The 16093-nt window shown below is 34.9% G+C and overlaps 1 protein-coding gene across 3 annotated transcripts in view; it reads left to right on the top strand.

The window, feature by feature from the left end:
- The window catches only part of IPO11 (importin 11), a 73836-nt gene that overhangs the window by 8073 nt on the left and 49670 nt on the right, over nt 1-16093 (top strand). For all 3 annotated transcript variants that reach the window (XM_031608228.2, XM_090130827.1, XM_031608229.2), the window contains exons 5-12: nt 2193-2293; nt 5246-5318; nt 6346-6549; nt 9333-9465; nt 10420-10478; nt 12531-12579; nt 14075-14145; nt 14664-14856. In XM_031608228.2, the coding sequence (XP_031464088.1) occupies nt 2193-2293; nt 5246-5318; nt 6346-6549; nt 9333-9465; nt 10420-10478; nt 12531-12579; nt 14075-14145; nt 14664-14856 (883 nt within the window). The remainder of the gene's footprint in view (nt 1-2192; nt 2294-5245; nt 5319-6345; nt 6550-9332; nt 9466-10419; nt 10479-12530; nt 12580-14074; nt 14146-14663; nt 14857-16093) is intronic.

The raw sequence follows: 16093 nt of genomic DNA, 5'->3' as shown, positions 1-16093 counted from the left end.
CAAGTTGAAGGTGACTGTTTAGAACAGTGTTGGATAGTGACCTCTGGCTAAGGGTGGCATTGAGTTGTCATGGTCCAGCTTGCTGGTGTCCTTACACAAGCTGTGCTTGGCATTGTCATCACTGTGTCCGAGGAGATTTGATTCCCAAGCATTCAGGTAAGGGAGAAAATGGAACTTCTAGCAGCACGAGTGGTTGAGCCTCTAGTGTTAAACTTATTGTGAGATAATAGAAGATAATAGAAGGCCAGGAGGACCCCTGCTGAAGGAACTGCCTTTACCACCCCCATGAGGTAATAACATTTGTATGCACGAAGGCAGTACAACCTTTGTTGTGGAGGTGATGCATATTGTGACAGTTTTCATAGAATAAAAACTCCTTCATGTATTCAGTTTGATACCCAGGTAGTATTGATTTCCTTCTTGTCAGCAATGGAGGGTTTTCTAGGGAGATTAGATGACTTGACTGGTAGTAAGGTTACAGGAATAGGAAAGATGAGAACCTTATTTTACCACTATTGTTGATGAAACAGATCTATAAATATGATGCAAGGTGATGAAGTACATATTCTTGAAGAACCAGAGAATCTCTGCTTCTTTGTTTAACTTCATTAAGGCACTTAGACTGAGTGGAAGAAAAGGTAGTTGGTACCTTCTTGGTGGGGCAAGGGATTAAGCAGATGGTTGTAAATGGAGAGTTTTAAGACAGTCAATCCGTATGGGAAAGGGGAATAATGTAATTACTAATGTCAGTCGTCTTCTGGGATAAAGAGAATAGAGAAAACTATAGTGTGTGATGAAACATGTATCTTTGAATCTACAATAGTAGATTCTATTGTGGAACTTAGCAGTGATGTGACTATGCATTTTTATACTTATTTTGAAGATGTTATATACCTTTTAATGAATAGAGATGGAAAGGCAGTTAGAATGCTTGTTTGTTTTGTGTCCTTCGCCAGTTGTATGAGTTTTAATTGCTTAGCTTTGTTCCTGTAATTTCTGTGGCAACATTGTGGCTACAACCTTTGATGTTTATCTAATGGTTGCCAGTTTTGAATCAATATCTTTGTTGGCTTGTGTTTGCCTTGTAGTGATGGAGCTTTGTGGCTTTTTTGTTGTTGTTTTGAGCATTATATCTAGAAAGTTGGTATTATTATAGAAATTGAATTTGAGAGAAGTGCAGTTAAGTTCTGAATTTATAGTGAAAATGCTCGATAAATATTTTCCTGAGCATTCTGAAGGCTGTATTTACAGTTTCTTCAAACATGGTATTCAGTAATAACATGCTGCCGACCTGAGTCCCTATGGTTTTCATGTTTTTTGTGGGCTTCTGAAGTGAACTGATTTAAGTGGAGTATAGAATAAAACCACCGACTTCATGCCTGTTTACTCACTGAAGAAGGCAGTAATGTCTCATGCCCTCAAGAAATATCCATTTGATACAGTCACCTTTTTCCTAAAGTGACAGTGGACACAGCAGAAAAGCTGCTGTCCGCTGTGGTACCTGTTTCAAGTTTCCACGGCTTACCTTTATTTCAGCTTTTCCTGTTTAGTTAATTTTCAGAAGCACTGTATAGAATAATTCCTGTATGCATTTATATGCATTTATGTGTATTTGTTCATACATGTATGTAGCAGTATGTGTATGAATGAATATGTATGTATATGTCTTTAGCAGTTGAAGCTAATGTTCAAACATAAAGCATAGGCAAATTGACGGTTGCTATCCTGTCAGTTCACTGTTTTCTCGTTGATATTGGTAGTCAGGGAGGTTCTTGGCAGGGTCAAGAATAATGAGGAAATCTCCTCAAGGACCTTGGAAGTCTACACAATGCAGAATAATTTCTTACTTCAGTCAGAATCTGTCTATTTTGTTGAAATAATTTTGTTGTAATAATTCATTGGTGCTGGTGATTATCTTTTAATTCCCTGTTCTACCAGATGAGATTAGAATTATATTTACATTCTTCATTAGACTTATATTTTTCAAATTAAATTTTAAGGCTAGCGCTGGGCATTTCTGTAAGCTCTTAAAATTAGTTTTAACAGGTTATTTTGCTTGTCTGTCAAATGCTGACTGATGCAGTTTGTTTCTATATACCCTTATACACAGAATGTGCCAATGCATGTTTTTATACAGCTTCTTTCCTTTCTGTGGCATGTTGGATCACTTTTAACTTTTTTTTTTTAAACAGAACATCTTTACCAATCATGCCCTGGATGTGAATGTCAGATGGTTAGCTGTGCTGTATTTTAAAAATGGAATTGATCGCTACTGGAGACGAGTTGCACCACAGTAAGTTCTGACTCCCTTCCATTTAACCTACAATAGGTTTTAGTACACTTCCCCAACTGATAATGAGCTAATTCCTTTGTAGATAGCAGCTGCTTTGGAGTTGATGTTGAAATTGATTAAAACTTTACAATGCTGGGGCTCTGTCTGCTCTCATGTTACTTCTCACAACTTTTTTTCAAGTTTTGCTTTAAAAAACTGAGCTACAAGTGTGTTTTGTAGTCACCAGGTTTTGAAGGAACGTTATGAGGTTTGTAATTATTATCTAGATTTTCTGATAGTGGCAGATACGGTAGGTGTGAAGACTCCTGAAAAGGTTGTGTGTGCAGATTTCATATAATTCAGAATTCTCATTATATTCATGGGAAAGAGGCAATAGCTAACACAATAAGAAATTCTGGTCTTCCTTTTCTTCTGTTGTATCTGTTCTGATAATACATGACAAAAAGCTCTCCAAAGAAGCTACAAGTCTAGTCAGTATTAAGCACTGAATATTTTACTTAAAAGTTACAGTGCCATTATAATTTGTTGCAAAGAATTATGTAATTCATAGAATCATTGAATGGCTTGCTTTAAAAACCATGTACTTCCAAACACCTACTGTGGGCAGGTTGCCACCCACCATATCAAGCTGCCCAGGGCCCCATCCAACCTGGTCTTGAACACCTCCAGTGATGGGACCCCTACACCTTCTCTGGCAGCCTGTGCCAGGGCCTCACTGCCTTCTGACAGATAACCTATTCATATAACCTATTAATGTAGCTTTAATTCATTTGTAAATCAGAGCTAAAGAAAGTTTCTTTTAAAGCAATAATTCTTGAATACTTACACACATGTGAAGAACATTCCATCTCCAGGAACAGTCACAGTATATTAAATGCCTCTCTTACACTGTGTTCAAGTTTTCTATGAGTCTAGCAGCACTAACTTTACCCCATTTCTGCCGAGCGATTGTGGCTTTACAACTGCTATTTCTGTATGGAAGGAAGATTTATATTAAGTCGAAATTATTAATTATTTGGAAAGTAGAATGGTTGAGTGTTTCATTCTAATAAGATTCATAGTTACAGAATTCTAAGTCATAATAACTTCTTTAAAAAGAAAATGATCCTTCTGAAATACACTGCTTTCTGCACGTTTGCCTTTGCTGTCTGTCATACTCAGGCTACTTATTCTTTATTTGTGTTAGACTTAAAGCAGCATTTTTCAACAAGTAGTTTTAGAGATAGGCCTTTGAATGTTCTTTTGTTCTGTTTTCTCAGGCAGCTTTCTCTGAGTAGATTCTAGATTTGTGTTAGCCTGTTTTCAGGTACTATTTGATCTATCTTTTGAAAATGTTATCAGATTGTGGTCTTATTTCATAATTTTGTACATTCTGGGCTTCTTCAGAAATAACTTCTCTTGAGTCTCAGTGGTACTGTGAGTTTCTTTTCCTGAAAATATTGTTGATTTCACATATAAATTATTACTATGAAGTCCCATCTCTTGTGGACTTTGTTCTTTAATTTGATCACTGTATTAGCAACCTTCATAGTATCTTTCATCATATTTTCATTTGAATGCTAATTTCAAGTAGTGTCAGATTTAGACTTCTAGTTTGTGAACTAATACATCCTAAAAACATGTATAAATAAACAAAAGCTCCAGAGGAACTTTCAAAATCTATGGGTAAGTATTTTTCAGTGCCATAAACACAGAAAAATATGAAGAAACTTCAAAACTGCAAATTGTGGAAGACTACAACTTAAAGACTTTGAGACTTAGCAGTTTTTCCTTTGGTGTAATTCCACACAGGGGTAAGATAACTTACTGAGTAATAAGCACTCTTCATAACTTCTAGTTTGTCTGGAGTTGTAGGCATTTATTGCAGTTGTTTCCTGTGGTTATGAACTCTGTAGTGCATAAATAAGTAGCTGGAGTTCTAGTGTCCAGCAGATGTCAGTGTTGGACTATCTGGGTGGTAAATTCTTTGGAGCTCCTGTGAGTGGTTAGAGATTTGTGTATATATATATATATGTCACGTAAAAACACACTATAGCCTTTGGATCCTAATTAATTTCTAAATTCTTTAACTTTCTGTCCACTTTGTTTATCATAAACTTCTGTATTAAAGGGGTTTCTTCTTTTGCTTTGCTTGTAAATGTCAAAGCTAAGTGATAATATTTTTACTTGTAGTAATGAATTGTAGGTTTAATGTTTTTGAAATGTCCATTTAGTATGCTTGACAGAAAAGACAGTTCAGGCAAGGGCTCTCATGAGCTCACAAAATAAAGGAAATCATAAAATCGAACAATTGAAACACTTTCTTTGTTTGCTGTGCTTCAAAAAGACAGATCTCTGCAATCACTGAAATGTGCAGGCTGTAGTTAATTGAGATTAGATTTCTTAGGTACATTAATAGTGCCTTTCATGTTGTAGAAGCTATTCAGATTATGCCTGTGTATCTGGAAATTTTATGCTGCATTTGGTAATTACAAACACAACAAAAATACAGGTACAGTGGAAATTTTTCTTCTGTCAGTAAATGAAAGTGCTTGAGTCACAATTGTTACAGTAATAACTGTACACCAGCTCCTTAATTACAGTCAGTTTTTACTTCGTATAGTTTTTCTTGTCTAATATAGCTGTGTATCTTATTTTGTATGTGAACTTTCTCTTTTACCAATTGGGTTTATGTAGGTCACAGTAAAACCTGATGCCAAAAGACCTTGTAAATACTTGAGCATTTCACTTTTCCTTCAAATACCTTGAGATAGTTGAAAAACAAGGGATGACCTCTTCATAATTTACATTTGCATATCATTTGCTTGAAATATATATATTTCAGTTTGATAATCTTCACCTAGTGACTATAATGCACAAATTGTAGTAATTGTCTAATAGTAGTGACAACTCTAAGTAAGGATTGAGTTTTGTTGGAAATGAAATTATATTCTAATAAATGTATCCTGATAGTGCTCTTTCTGAAGAAGAAAAAACAACATTGCGTGCTGGACTTATTGCCAACTTTAATGAACCAGTGAATCAGGTCAGTGATGAGTAACTGATTAATACTTGAATTGGTTTTCTTTCTTTACAAAATATTTTAAAATAATAATAAAATTTACATGTTTTAATTTATATGTTGCCTTTCGTATACATCTTCATGTTGAAGTGAGATCCTGTCTCATAATATATATCTTAGTTCAGTGTTCTTTATCTTTTGTTGTTGTTGCTTAGTTTTGGCTTTTGTTCTTCTGTTGCTGGTTGCAGTGACAGTTTGTTACCCTTTGCTGTTTATACAGACACGTGGTGAAATAATTCAGGGAATGGATGTAACCCAAAAATGTCTTTCTCCACTCCTCCTCCTCAGTGACTTTCTTTTTTCAGATGTGTCTATACACTAATCTGTCTCTCAGTGTAACAGCACTGGGAAGGGTGGTGGCAGTGGTGTAGCAGGAATGAACTGTTGAGAATGCTGCTGCATAGACCCACCTAAGCAGTATTGCTGCCCTGTCTCTAATCACTGCTTAAGTGAACTTACATAAACATAATAAAGATTTAGTAGGATACTGTCTAGTCATATATAATTTAAAGTGATTCAGCTACTGTTTTGAATAGAATAAAGAGTTACTGTTGAGTTTTGGGCCGTTAACATTAGCTCTAAGTATTCATATGCTAGATGAATCAGCCTTCCTTCTGCTAATGGATTCCTGCTTATACAGATTTGAGATTCTGGGAGGAATTATTAGCTAATATTTTAAGCTAGTTCCTAGAGAACTTTGATCTCTTTAGTAATCTTTATGCAAAATTTAAACATTACTGCCAGTTTAGCATTTTACTTAATATTTAATCAGAAAGTTGAAGAAATTGTTTTTCTGTGCACTTCAAAATAGCTTCCGGGAAAAAAAAGAAGATGCAAAAACTTGATAAGTCCATACTAGCTTTTTTTAAATTCAAGTTTTATTGGGCTGTTAAATTCTGCAGTGTTTGTCTCCTGAATGATCTTTGACTTTATGGTACCAGTGTATTGTTTTGATTGTTTTTTTGTTTTGTTTTTTGTTTTTGTTTTCCAGATAGCAACTCAGATCTCTGTTCTGATTGCTAAAGTTGCCAGGGTGGACTGCCCAAGGCAATGGCCTGAACTCATACCCACACTTCTAGAATCTGTGAAAGTCCAAGATGATCTTCGACAGCACAGAGCATTACTTACATTTTATCACGTTACGAAGACCCTGGCATCCAAACGACTTGCTGCAGACAGAAAACTTTTCTATGATGTAAGTAACATGATACAGTATTGCACAGCATAAGCAAACAACTTGTTGTTTGGAAAAAACTGGTCTTATCTCACAAATGTTATGACAGATTCAGCTGCTTCCCAGGCTACATGTTCTGTGACTCTACCACTTTAAGTATGCTGTCACTTCCCTCTGGTTAGCTGAAAATGAAATAATGGCAGTTTCTGTGGACTTTTACATCTGCCGTTGAAACAGAAATGTGCTTACTTTGGGCATATGTACAATATGAAGTGCTTGAAAGTCAATTTCTATGTGAAATAAATGTATTTCAAACTTTTATTCAATTTTTTTTATCTGATTTGAGTGTTTTTATAACGTTTTGTTTAAGAAGCAGAGTTTAATCTGCAGTACAATCTGTGTAAATCAGGTGTTTGTTAACATATTGTAAAGCAGATCTTACAATATATAAACTAGCACCATTTTTGGAAGAGTATTCTGGATCCATATCTCAATGGTCTTTAAAAAATGCTGGATTTTAGACTCCAATACCACAGTATTTTTTCCTTTGAAAATTGTCCGTTGAAATGTCTGTGATGATTTGGCTTTCATCAGATCAACTTCTTTCTCCAGGTTAATTGGAAAATAGCATTTGAATGAAAATACCAAATCTTGTCTCATGGAGTTTGCATTTTCCATTGTGAGTCTGCTGTTTAGAATGCAAATTTGTCTTTGGCTATATTTGCAGTCCAGTCTGGAGTTAGCCAGTGATTTGACGTAATTAACTGCATGTAGCAAATTAAACATCAGTTTCACTGTGTTGTACACAATGGAGGAAAAAAAACCCAAACACCTTAATCTGAACTGTATACATCCACAGCTTTTTGAGCTTCAGGTGGAAAAAGAAAATTTTTTAAGCATGTGATACTATGATATTATTGATATTTCCTGCTAAAGGGAATTCACATCTCTTAATTGGCATGTGACTTCTCTTGGACAGTGGAACTTTTCTCATAATAAATAACAGAGCTTTTAAACATTTTTCCAATTTTTTAGTGACTGTACTTCAGAATATGTGTACAGAATATGTGTAGGTGTTTTTCATTCTAATTCTTTCAAATTTTCATAATCTTGAGGGGGCATTTTACCTTTCTAATATTTCTCTGAGCTTTTAAAGAATAACAAAACTGACACATTTTGCTTATTGTTTTGTTGTGGTGGTTTTTGTTCTTGTCCTAGGAAAGGCACAGACTTTCAAAGACTACCTTCCTTCTAGTACTGTTAGTTTGGGTATTTTTGATGATTCTTCACTCATATTTTATTTTCTGTTTCAAATTTTTTGAACTCCTTAAACTTCATAAGTAAAGGAGCAGCGAGGATGATGTTAATTCAGCTCTTGTATTTGTGATCATGTCTTCTTTGATGGTTTTTCAGCTATTAAACAAACTCATATGATCATTTTCTTCTATGCAACAATTTTTTTTAATTTCTGAAAAGCAGTCTTCAATGAATGTAACATGTAGTGTTTGCCACATCTGATCTTTTGTATTTTGAGAACAGTATGGAACAGTAGTACATGGAGAACTGAAGTAGTAGAAGCTGCAGTATTATTTCCATAAAGACATATTAGCAATATCATTCCTTACAATTTATTTTTTTGCTTTAAAAATATTTATATTTTCTACCTGCTATCATGATTCTTTATTAAAAAAAAAAAAAAAGGAGAAACAGCAGCTTGATGCAATATATTTGAATAAACTAACAGGAAATAAATTTGATACCAGATGTTTGTCCAGAAATTACTTTTTTTTTTAAATCATGGAAGTGCGAAGTTCTGCACAACTTCTGTCTTACTCCTTTTATGCTTTAGAGATTGACAACTATTTGAAGTATGGTCCAGAATAGGAAACTTCAGTATGAATCCTCATGGTCATTGGCAGCCTATAAGATCTAACACTGAACAGGTCTTCCATTTTTGATTTTACCATTACTTTTCATCTTGAGCAGTTTTCATGTATGATAATGCTTGATGTTTGTTCTTCTTTCATTACTACCACCATCAATCTTTACCTACTTCAATGATTAAGGAAATTTAAGGCTGTCTAGCTCTGTGACTAGATCTTTATAATTTGCTTTATTGAAATATCTAATTGATATTTAAATGATTTCAAATGTAAAAAAAAAAAATGTGATGGGTCCTCCTACTGGGTAGTGCAGGTATTTGTGGTTCTCTTTCCCCAGTTATTGTTAATAAAGCAGTTATTGTTTTAAATACTGCCAGTCGTGCTATATTTTAAATTGTGTGAGGTGAAGTCAGAGTTCGTAGCTATCATAAAAATTAGTTTGTGGAGGCATCATTCAATACAATTTGATTAGATACATACTCCTACCTGTATTCCCAGAGTAAGTTGATTCAGATGTTACTATGCTGTGAGACAAATCGCTTAAATCCAGTGAGAGGAGGCAATCAGGAGAGCTTTGAATTTTTGGAGCCTATTCTATAGCTAGAATCAGTGAAAATCAAGTAAGAAAGGGGGCTTATATACTTTCCTTTAAAGTGTTAGAGTCACAGAACAGGTAGCCTGGGAAGCAGCTGAATCTGTCATAACATATTTGAGATAAGACAAGTTTTTTCCAAATGAGAAGTTTGGAAAACATCTTCTGTACAACTCGGTACAACAAAGCAGTAAGTGAAACACTGTTGTCCATATTATACAAGAAGGTAGAGTAAGTAATTTAAGCCTCAACTGGCCTTTAAAATTTACAAATTTATCATAGTAGGCAGATTTGGGAAATTAAATGCATTGTTTATCTTTCTTTTTCAGCTTGCATCTGGAATCTATAGCTTTGCATGTTCCTTGTGGAATCATCATACAGATACATTCCTCCAACAGGCTTGCACAGGGAATGAAGCTGCTGCCTCAAATTCATTAGAAAGAACTTTGTTGTCATTGAAAGGTAATAATATCAAATGATGTTAAATATGTTACAGTACAATTCTCTTCACTTCAAATGATCAAGACTTGTCTGGTAAAGAGTCTTAATATGTAACAAATCGATGCCTATTGGGTAAACAGGCCTCTTTTGGCATGCTTTTAGCAAGGCAGGATGAGGATGGTGCACTGGAAAAAGAATAAAGTACCTTTGTTCCTCCGTATGCACTGTTCTGATATACTTGTGGGAGGAAGTCAAAGTTCAGGAGATGAGAAAGTGGGGGGCATGACAAGAAGCGTTTTTGTGTGTGTTATAATGCAAGTTTGCATCTGTTTATCTTATTTTAAGCACATAACTGAGGAAGCTGATCAATAAGTTTGTGTTAAGTTCATCTTATGATCAGTGAAGAGATACAGCCATATCAGTGAGTTTAGATTTTCAGATCAATTTAGACTGATGCTCAAGAATTTATCAGTGAAATGAATGTGTGTCTGTGCTGTACTTTGTCATACTGAGGAAATAAAATATTTGTGTGCATACCTGCAATGTGGTTGATAACAGTTTTTAGACATGTTGGAAGTTGTGGCATAGGGCTGCTTTGGGTTTCTGGCAGTAAAAAGCCTGAAAAAATTAATAAGGTGATGTATGGGCCATATCTGACTTGTTCCTTTTATTAAACCAGCTCCTTAATGGGTGAATATGTAAAACTTTTTACATGTGAATATGTAAAACTTTTTCAGAATTCTTCTTGCTGATTCAGTAACTTAGTGTTTACTTAATTAGTTTTCACATCATATATTGAATTTTAAAATAATTCAATAAGATTATCATCATGGTATGTATGGTAGGACCAACTGAAAACCCCAAATTAATCTTTTATTTGGAGAATTGGAAGAAATGCACAGCAACTAGGCATGTTATGAAATCTCTTGGAGCAAGGGCTGAGAAAATTCTACCCAGTAATTTCTTTCCTCCTAGTGCTTCGTAAACTAACAGTCCATGGATTTGTAGAACCTCATCGAAGTGTAGAGGTGATGGTAAGGAACATTAATCTGTTTTTATACTTACATTAGAAATCTTCAGTTATTGTTTCAGCTCTTGGAGCATGTTTAAAGGTGGTTTTAAGCATGCCTGTGCAACCTTCTGGCTACCTGGGCTGTGCTGAGCAAACAGAAATTGTCTTGGGACGCATAACACCAGGTTTGCTCTGAAAGTAATGCCTCCTATTTATTTCCATGAAAACTACAAGACATAAAATACAGTAATACCATTTGGTAGAGCAAAATCTCAGCTGTAAAACATTAGTTTTCAATCTTGTCATCTCTATCAGCTATACATTGTTTCCTGTGATGAACAAGAGCTTACATGGTGTGCTTCTAACAGTCTGCACCAGTGAAGGTGACCCACTGTTTCTGCTGCTGCTGAAACACACCACCCAGTGCCTCACTGTGTTCACGTCCACTGTGTAGTCTCAATGAATGTTCAGTTAAGTGTCAGTGAATGTCAGTGGGTGCCATTTTTTCTGCATGGTGCAATCCAGTGATGCACTTTTCTTTCTTCCACACTTACACATCAGACACCATTTTGTCGGACTGCCCCTCTGCTGCCATCTGTTTCATGGCTTCAGATTATAGTGGAATATTGGCAGGAAGGTTCATCCTCAACTGTCATACCACCAGCATTTACCTTCAATACCCTGGGCCAATATAACAAAATAGCAGGCATTACTTTTGGAGCAGCCACCATAAAATCTATGATATCAGTTATGTGTATCAGTAACAAAACTTGCCTTAATCTTTAATACTTTCTTATTAAAACAAAAAATGCACAACAAAAACCCAGAACTAGTGGGACACTTGGCCTTGTTTTTGTGAAATTAATGCATCAGTCCCTGGTTTGATGGCAGTGGCTGCACTTCTTAGTTAGCTCTCAAGCTATTTGTCAGAGATTTTTGGTGAAATGTTACTCCTGTACTTCAGCCTTGAAAACGGTTCTTCACAAGTAAACGTGCTGCTGAAAAGTGATGATATGAATAAGGCTGACTGTGAAGTGAGGAATGTTTTTATTTTTTTCTCCTGCAAGAGTGGGCTTATAAAAGTAGAGAGGGACAGTCAGATTTTTGAGTTGAATGTCTGGCTGCAACCTTGTACGCTCCATTTGAAAACACCTAGTTTGTGTATTTATGTTGCCTGAAAACAGAGTTGCAAATTGCCAAAAAAAAGATGTTGTTATTTTTTTACATTCTTGAAATCTGTTCCTTTAAATTCCTTTATCAAAACAGAAAACACAGCTGCATATTTTTTTGCTGTTCACAGGACTGTGTTCAGCCAATGAATCGAAATGCACATGTTGATTTGCTATAACTCGAGCTAGCACTGCACTGTGCCCTCCCCATGTTCTGCCTGCAGCTCAGACAGCACTCATTGCATGCTGCTGTTTGGCTGCTGGGGAGCAGTGTGGGTATGGGCCTGGAGCTGGGCCAGTCAGTGGGGGAACCTGGTGTGGGGCAGAGGCTGGGCTGCAGTGCCAGCTGGGCCAGGCTGTGGTAACCCGTGGGTTGGGCTTGTCTGGTTTAAAGAATGTTCTCACTTAATGATGAATGTAATGCCATATTTGTCCGTGATTGGTATTTTCTGCTTACAAGATGAACGCTTGTGGTATGCAGCCCATCTATGGAAAGGAGGAAAAAAAAAAAGAAAGAGAGAGAAGAAACCCAAACTTTTCCCTTATCCACAAACTCTTTCGGCTTTGCTGAAAGGCACTCAGAAGTTGAGGGCAGTTGTATGCATCCAATTAGTTGCTGTGTTCAAGAGGAAAGATTGTAAAGCATATGTCTATATTTTTGCATACGCATTTTTGCTGCTTATGTGGTATTAGCAAGGTCAGTTTAGAATCAGTTTGATAGCTACCTAATTATGTGTTTCATGGGGAAATTACTTGTCCACTGTAATTAATTACTTAATTAAAAGTGATCAGGAGATGTCTGAGCTGGTAACATGTCAGAACTGACTTCAATTTTACTAACTTTCTTCTCATATTGTACTACAAAATAAGCTTAATCTTTAATCATACACTTTTATATTTTTCAGGGTTTTCTACATGCACTGTTTGAACGGCTAAAGCAGTTTCTGGAGTGTAGTAAGTGTCTTAATGTTTGTGCCTCTGTTAGTTAAATACTGGAATTTGGATGTAAGAGTAGTGCAGTTATATCAAAAACGTAATTTTGTAACTGCTGAGCTAATACTTTAAATGGTTCTGAAATGGCACCGGAAAGATGTCAAAATTTTGCTCTAGTTCCACCAAAACTATACCTGTTGTAACGTCTGTTTTGGAGAGAAAAAAGAAAATATCTTAAGTGATGGAATGACAAGATATAAATGTAAAAATGCATAGATGCTATTAAAACTCAGGTAATCTTGAATTCTCTTGTTGTTTGGGAGAGTTTTATGCTTTTCATGTTTCCTGGAGTCTGCCATTTATTTTGGCAATTAGCAGATGGGAAATAATGACCACATTTAGCTATGTGCACTTCATACCTCACAGAGCAGACAACCACAAGTTAACACAGTCAACAGAAGCATGAGCATAGCTGGCTAGTGTTACTTCTTCTGTAAGGAAATTACCAAATGCATGCAGTTGTGGTTTAAGCTAGCAGCATTCAGCATAATTCATCCACAGTATAAGTTTTTCATTCATGTGAAACTTGTTAGGACATTCTTTTAGGATTCAGCAAATTTATTTTCAGAGATTGAATAGAAGTAGGTTTTTTTATTCAAATGAAAGTACTTGACTCAGGAGCCTATACTTAGGTAAGAGGTGCTGGTCTGAATTCTGAGCTTTGTTTCTAGGAAATCTTATGGAAACTGCCACTTTGTTTGATGCCAGAGCAAAATTTCTGTTTGCTCTTCTAAAATACAAGTGTTTTTGCATTCAGCTGTTTGCTTGTTCTGCTGTACCATAGTCATATTCTTTCTGTCCCTTTGATTTTTGGCTGGTCTCCAAGTATTAAATGACTTTAAGGCCATCCCATACTGGAGTTTGATGATTGTCATAGTTCCTTAGATCGTAGAGTATTCAAGTGTCCAAAGTAAACTGAAGTTTAGTATTTCCACTTCCTTATCAGTAAGCTGCTTTGCAAAAGCAAGCAGAACTATCTAAACTAAATTAGAGTTTATTATATCTCCTTTTTTTGCTTGTGTGCCCTCAGTATGGCTCTTTTCTATTTTTTATAAAAGCTGTGTCTTCTACATGTATGTGCAAAACTAAGAAGGATGTAGTATATTCTTTGTATGAGGACATTTTAATCTTTTGTATGTTTTGTTTATTCCTTGTCTGTGCTAGCATTTTGCTTGTATTTTATCTTTGAGCTTTTACTGTGAACTATGTTTTGTTCAGATCAGTTACAGTGAGTTTTTCTGCAACTCAGAGAAATGATTAAATAACTCTTTTTTCATACTCATAACTTTCAGTTTTATAACTTTGAGTTTATTCTGCTATAGCCTTTTCTCTGGCTTCTATAATCCCTGAACTACAAATAAAACAAGTTGTTCTCCATTATTAATGTCTTGAAATGTAGTTACCAGAAAAAAATAAGCCTGAAAAAATGATTGTTGTTAAATATCTGATTTATCAGGTAGAAATATACGGACAGGAAATGTATGCAGAGATCGTCTAGAAAAGACTATAATTCTGTTCACTAAAGTGGTAAGTAAATTTTCTGGTTGCTGAATGGTTTTCAGTAGTAGAAGTCCCTTTTCAGTTATGTCTGTTTCTTAAAACCAGTAGGTCACAGATCTCTTAAGGAAAGGGAGGGTACTGCAAATTCTTTGTTGTAAAGTACCCTTCCCTTTATTTTTTTCAGAAATGTATCTGCCAGTCTTGAATCTGTTGTATTTAATGAATGGGTTTTAAATGTGTGAGGTATGTTTTATAAACTGCATTGCTCCCAAGCTGGTCTAGTTGATAACAAGTATAGTTTTTGTTAAACAAAATGATCATCTTGAATATGAATCAAGAATTTCATGGAGAAATTAACTCTTCATTAACCATAAATAAATAACATTCATTAACCATCTGTACCTACTTTATATGAAATCATAGAAAATCTAAATAAGTGAGAAAAACCCACCTTGTTTTTTGATAGTGTATGAAGGCATTTATTATGGAACTTGCAGAAAGGTCATTTGATTTATCTTTTTGCTCCTCTACTTGCTTAATTTCAGCTTTTGGACTTCCTGGATCAGCATCCTTTTTCGTTTACGCCTTTAATTCAGAGGTCATTGGAGTTTGCTGTGAGCTATGTTTTCACAGAGGCTGGTGAAGGAGTTGTATTTGAGCGCTTTATTGTACAGTGCATGAATCTTATCAAGATGATTGTAAAAAACTATGCTTACAAGCCATCCAAATATATTGAAGGTACTGCTGCTATTTGCTAAAACCATTTTTTATCTTGAGTATTTTCCTAGTAATTGCCAGCTCTTAATTTCCTTTGATGCATTCAGTACTTAGCAGTTAGTGCTTCTTTCTCTGTATTGATACTTCTTATTAAGGTATATGGGCATTGACTTGCAGAAGTCATTTCAAATTATGATCTTTAACTTAAGAAAAGTTTAATGAAATTATTTGGTGTTGCAGTTAACTAATTCTGAAATTCTGAAATACAGGAACACATTGAATTTATGGGATGCAGTGGAAAACAAAAGTTTGTGTTCTATTTCTGTAGGACTGTTGCATCCTGACTCTACATACATACCTCTGTAAACGGATAATGAAAAATAGTTTTCTTTAGCATTGAACAATATTCTTATTTTTTAAAAATTCTATAGTAGTTTGACATTTGCCCAAAATTAAAAAGCATTTAGCATTCTCTTTCTAATTGGAGGAAGTTTTGTGAGTGTTGTATTGTCAGAAGGACTATGCATGCCAAACATTTAAAGTCCTTCAAAATCATGTACTTCAGTATTATTCCATAATTTATAGAAGTGTTCTAAAATCCAGTTTTTGCAAGTAGAAATTTCTATTAATAATCAAAGTTGCATTTGAATTTTTGAAATAGAAGTGTAGTCACTTGAGGCATGAAGAACATAGTATATTCTAATAAAAGCTGTAGCATTTGACATTTTGAAAATTTTGTGATTTAAAAAAAAAATATAATACAGAAAAATCATTTTTCTTAAGTTCTGACTGACATATAGTACGTATGCTGGTTGTATAGTATGCAGTATTTTTATTGCTACCTTCACTAACTGTGTTGGCTGTGCAGCATGCAGTATTTGTATTTATTGCTACTTGCTATGAGCAGAGTGAACTTCTTACCAAAAAATATACACTAAAAAAAACAATTAAAAAAAAGCACAAAATACCCCAAAAACCACCACTCTAGATTTTTAAGACTATATTTGGATATGCTTTCTAAATAGCTATAAATGAAACTATTTGAAGTCTGTGTGTCTTAATTGATTTCTTCAGTAATGCTATATGTAAAAGAATAATATTAAAGCAACAGCAAAACTGTTTATCTTAGATGTTGTAGCTGAAAAGCGTTGTAACGCTATTCAGTATGATAGTTCTGCTTGAGAACTCTTAAATGAATTTAATGAAGGTCTGCCATGAAAATAGCCTTTTTTTTAATGAGAATTTCTTATCTGTTATT

Source organism: Phasianus colchicus, chromosome Z (assembly GCF_987193195.1).
Source record: "Phasianus colchicus chromosome Z, bPhaCol1.hap1.1, whole genome shotgun sequence".
NCBI lineage: Eukaryota > Metazoa > Chordata > Aves > Galliformes > Phasianidae > Phasianus > Phasianus colchicus.
The sequence above is the reverse complement of the archived record's forward strand: the minus strand, read 5'-3'. Positions and strand labels throughout refer to the sequence as shown.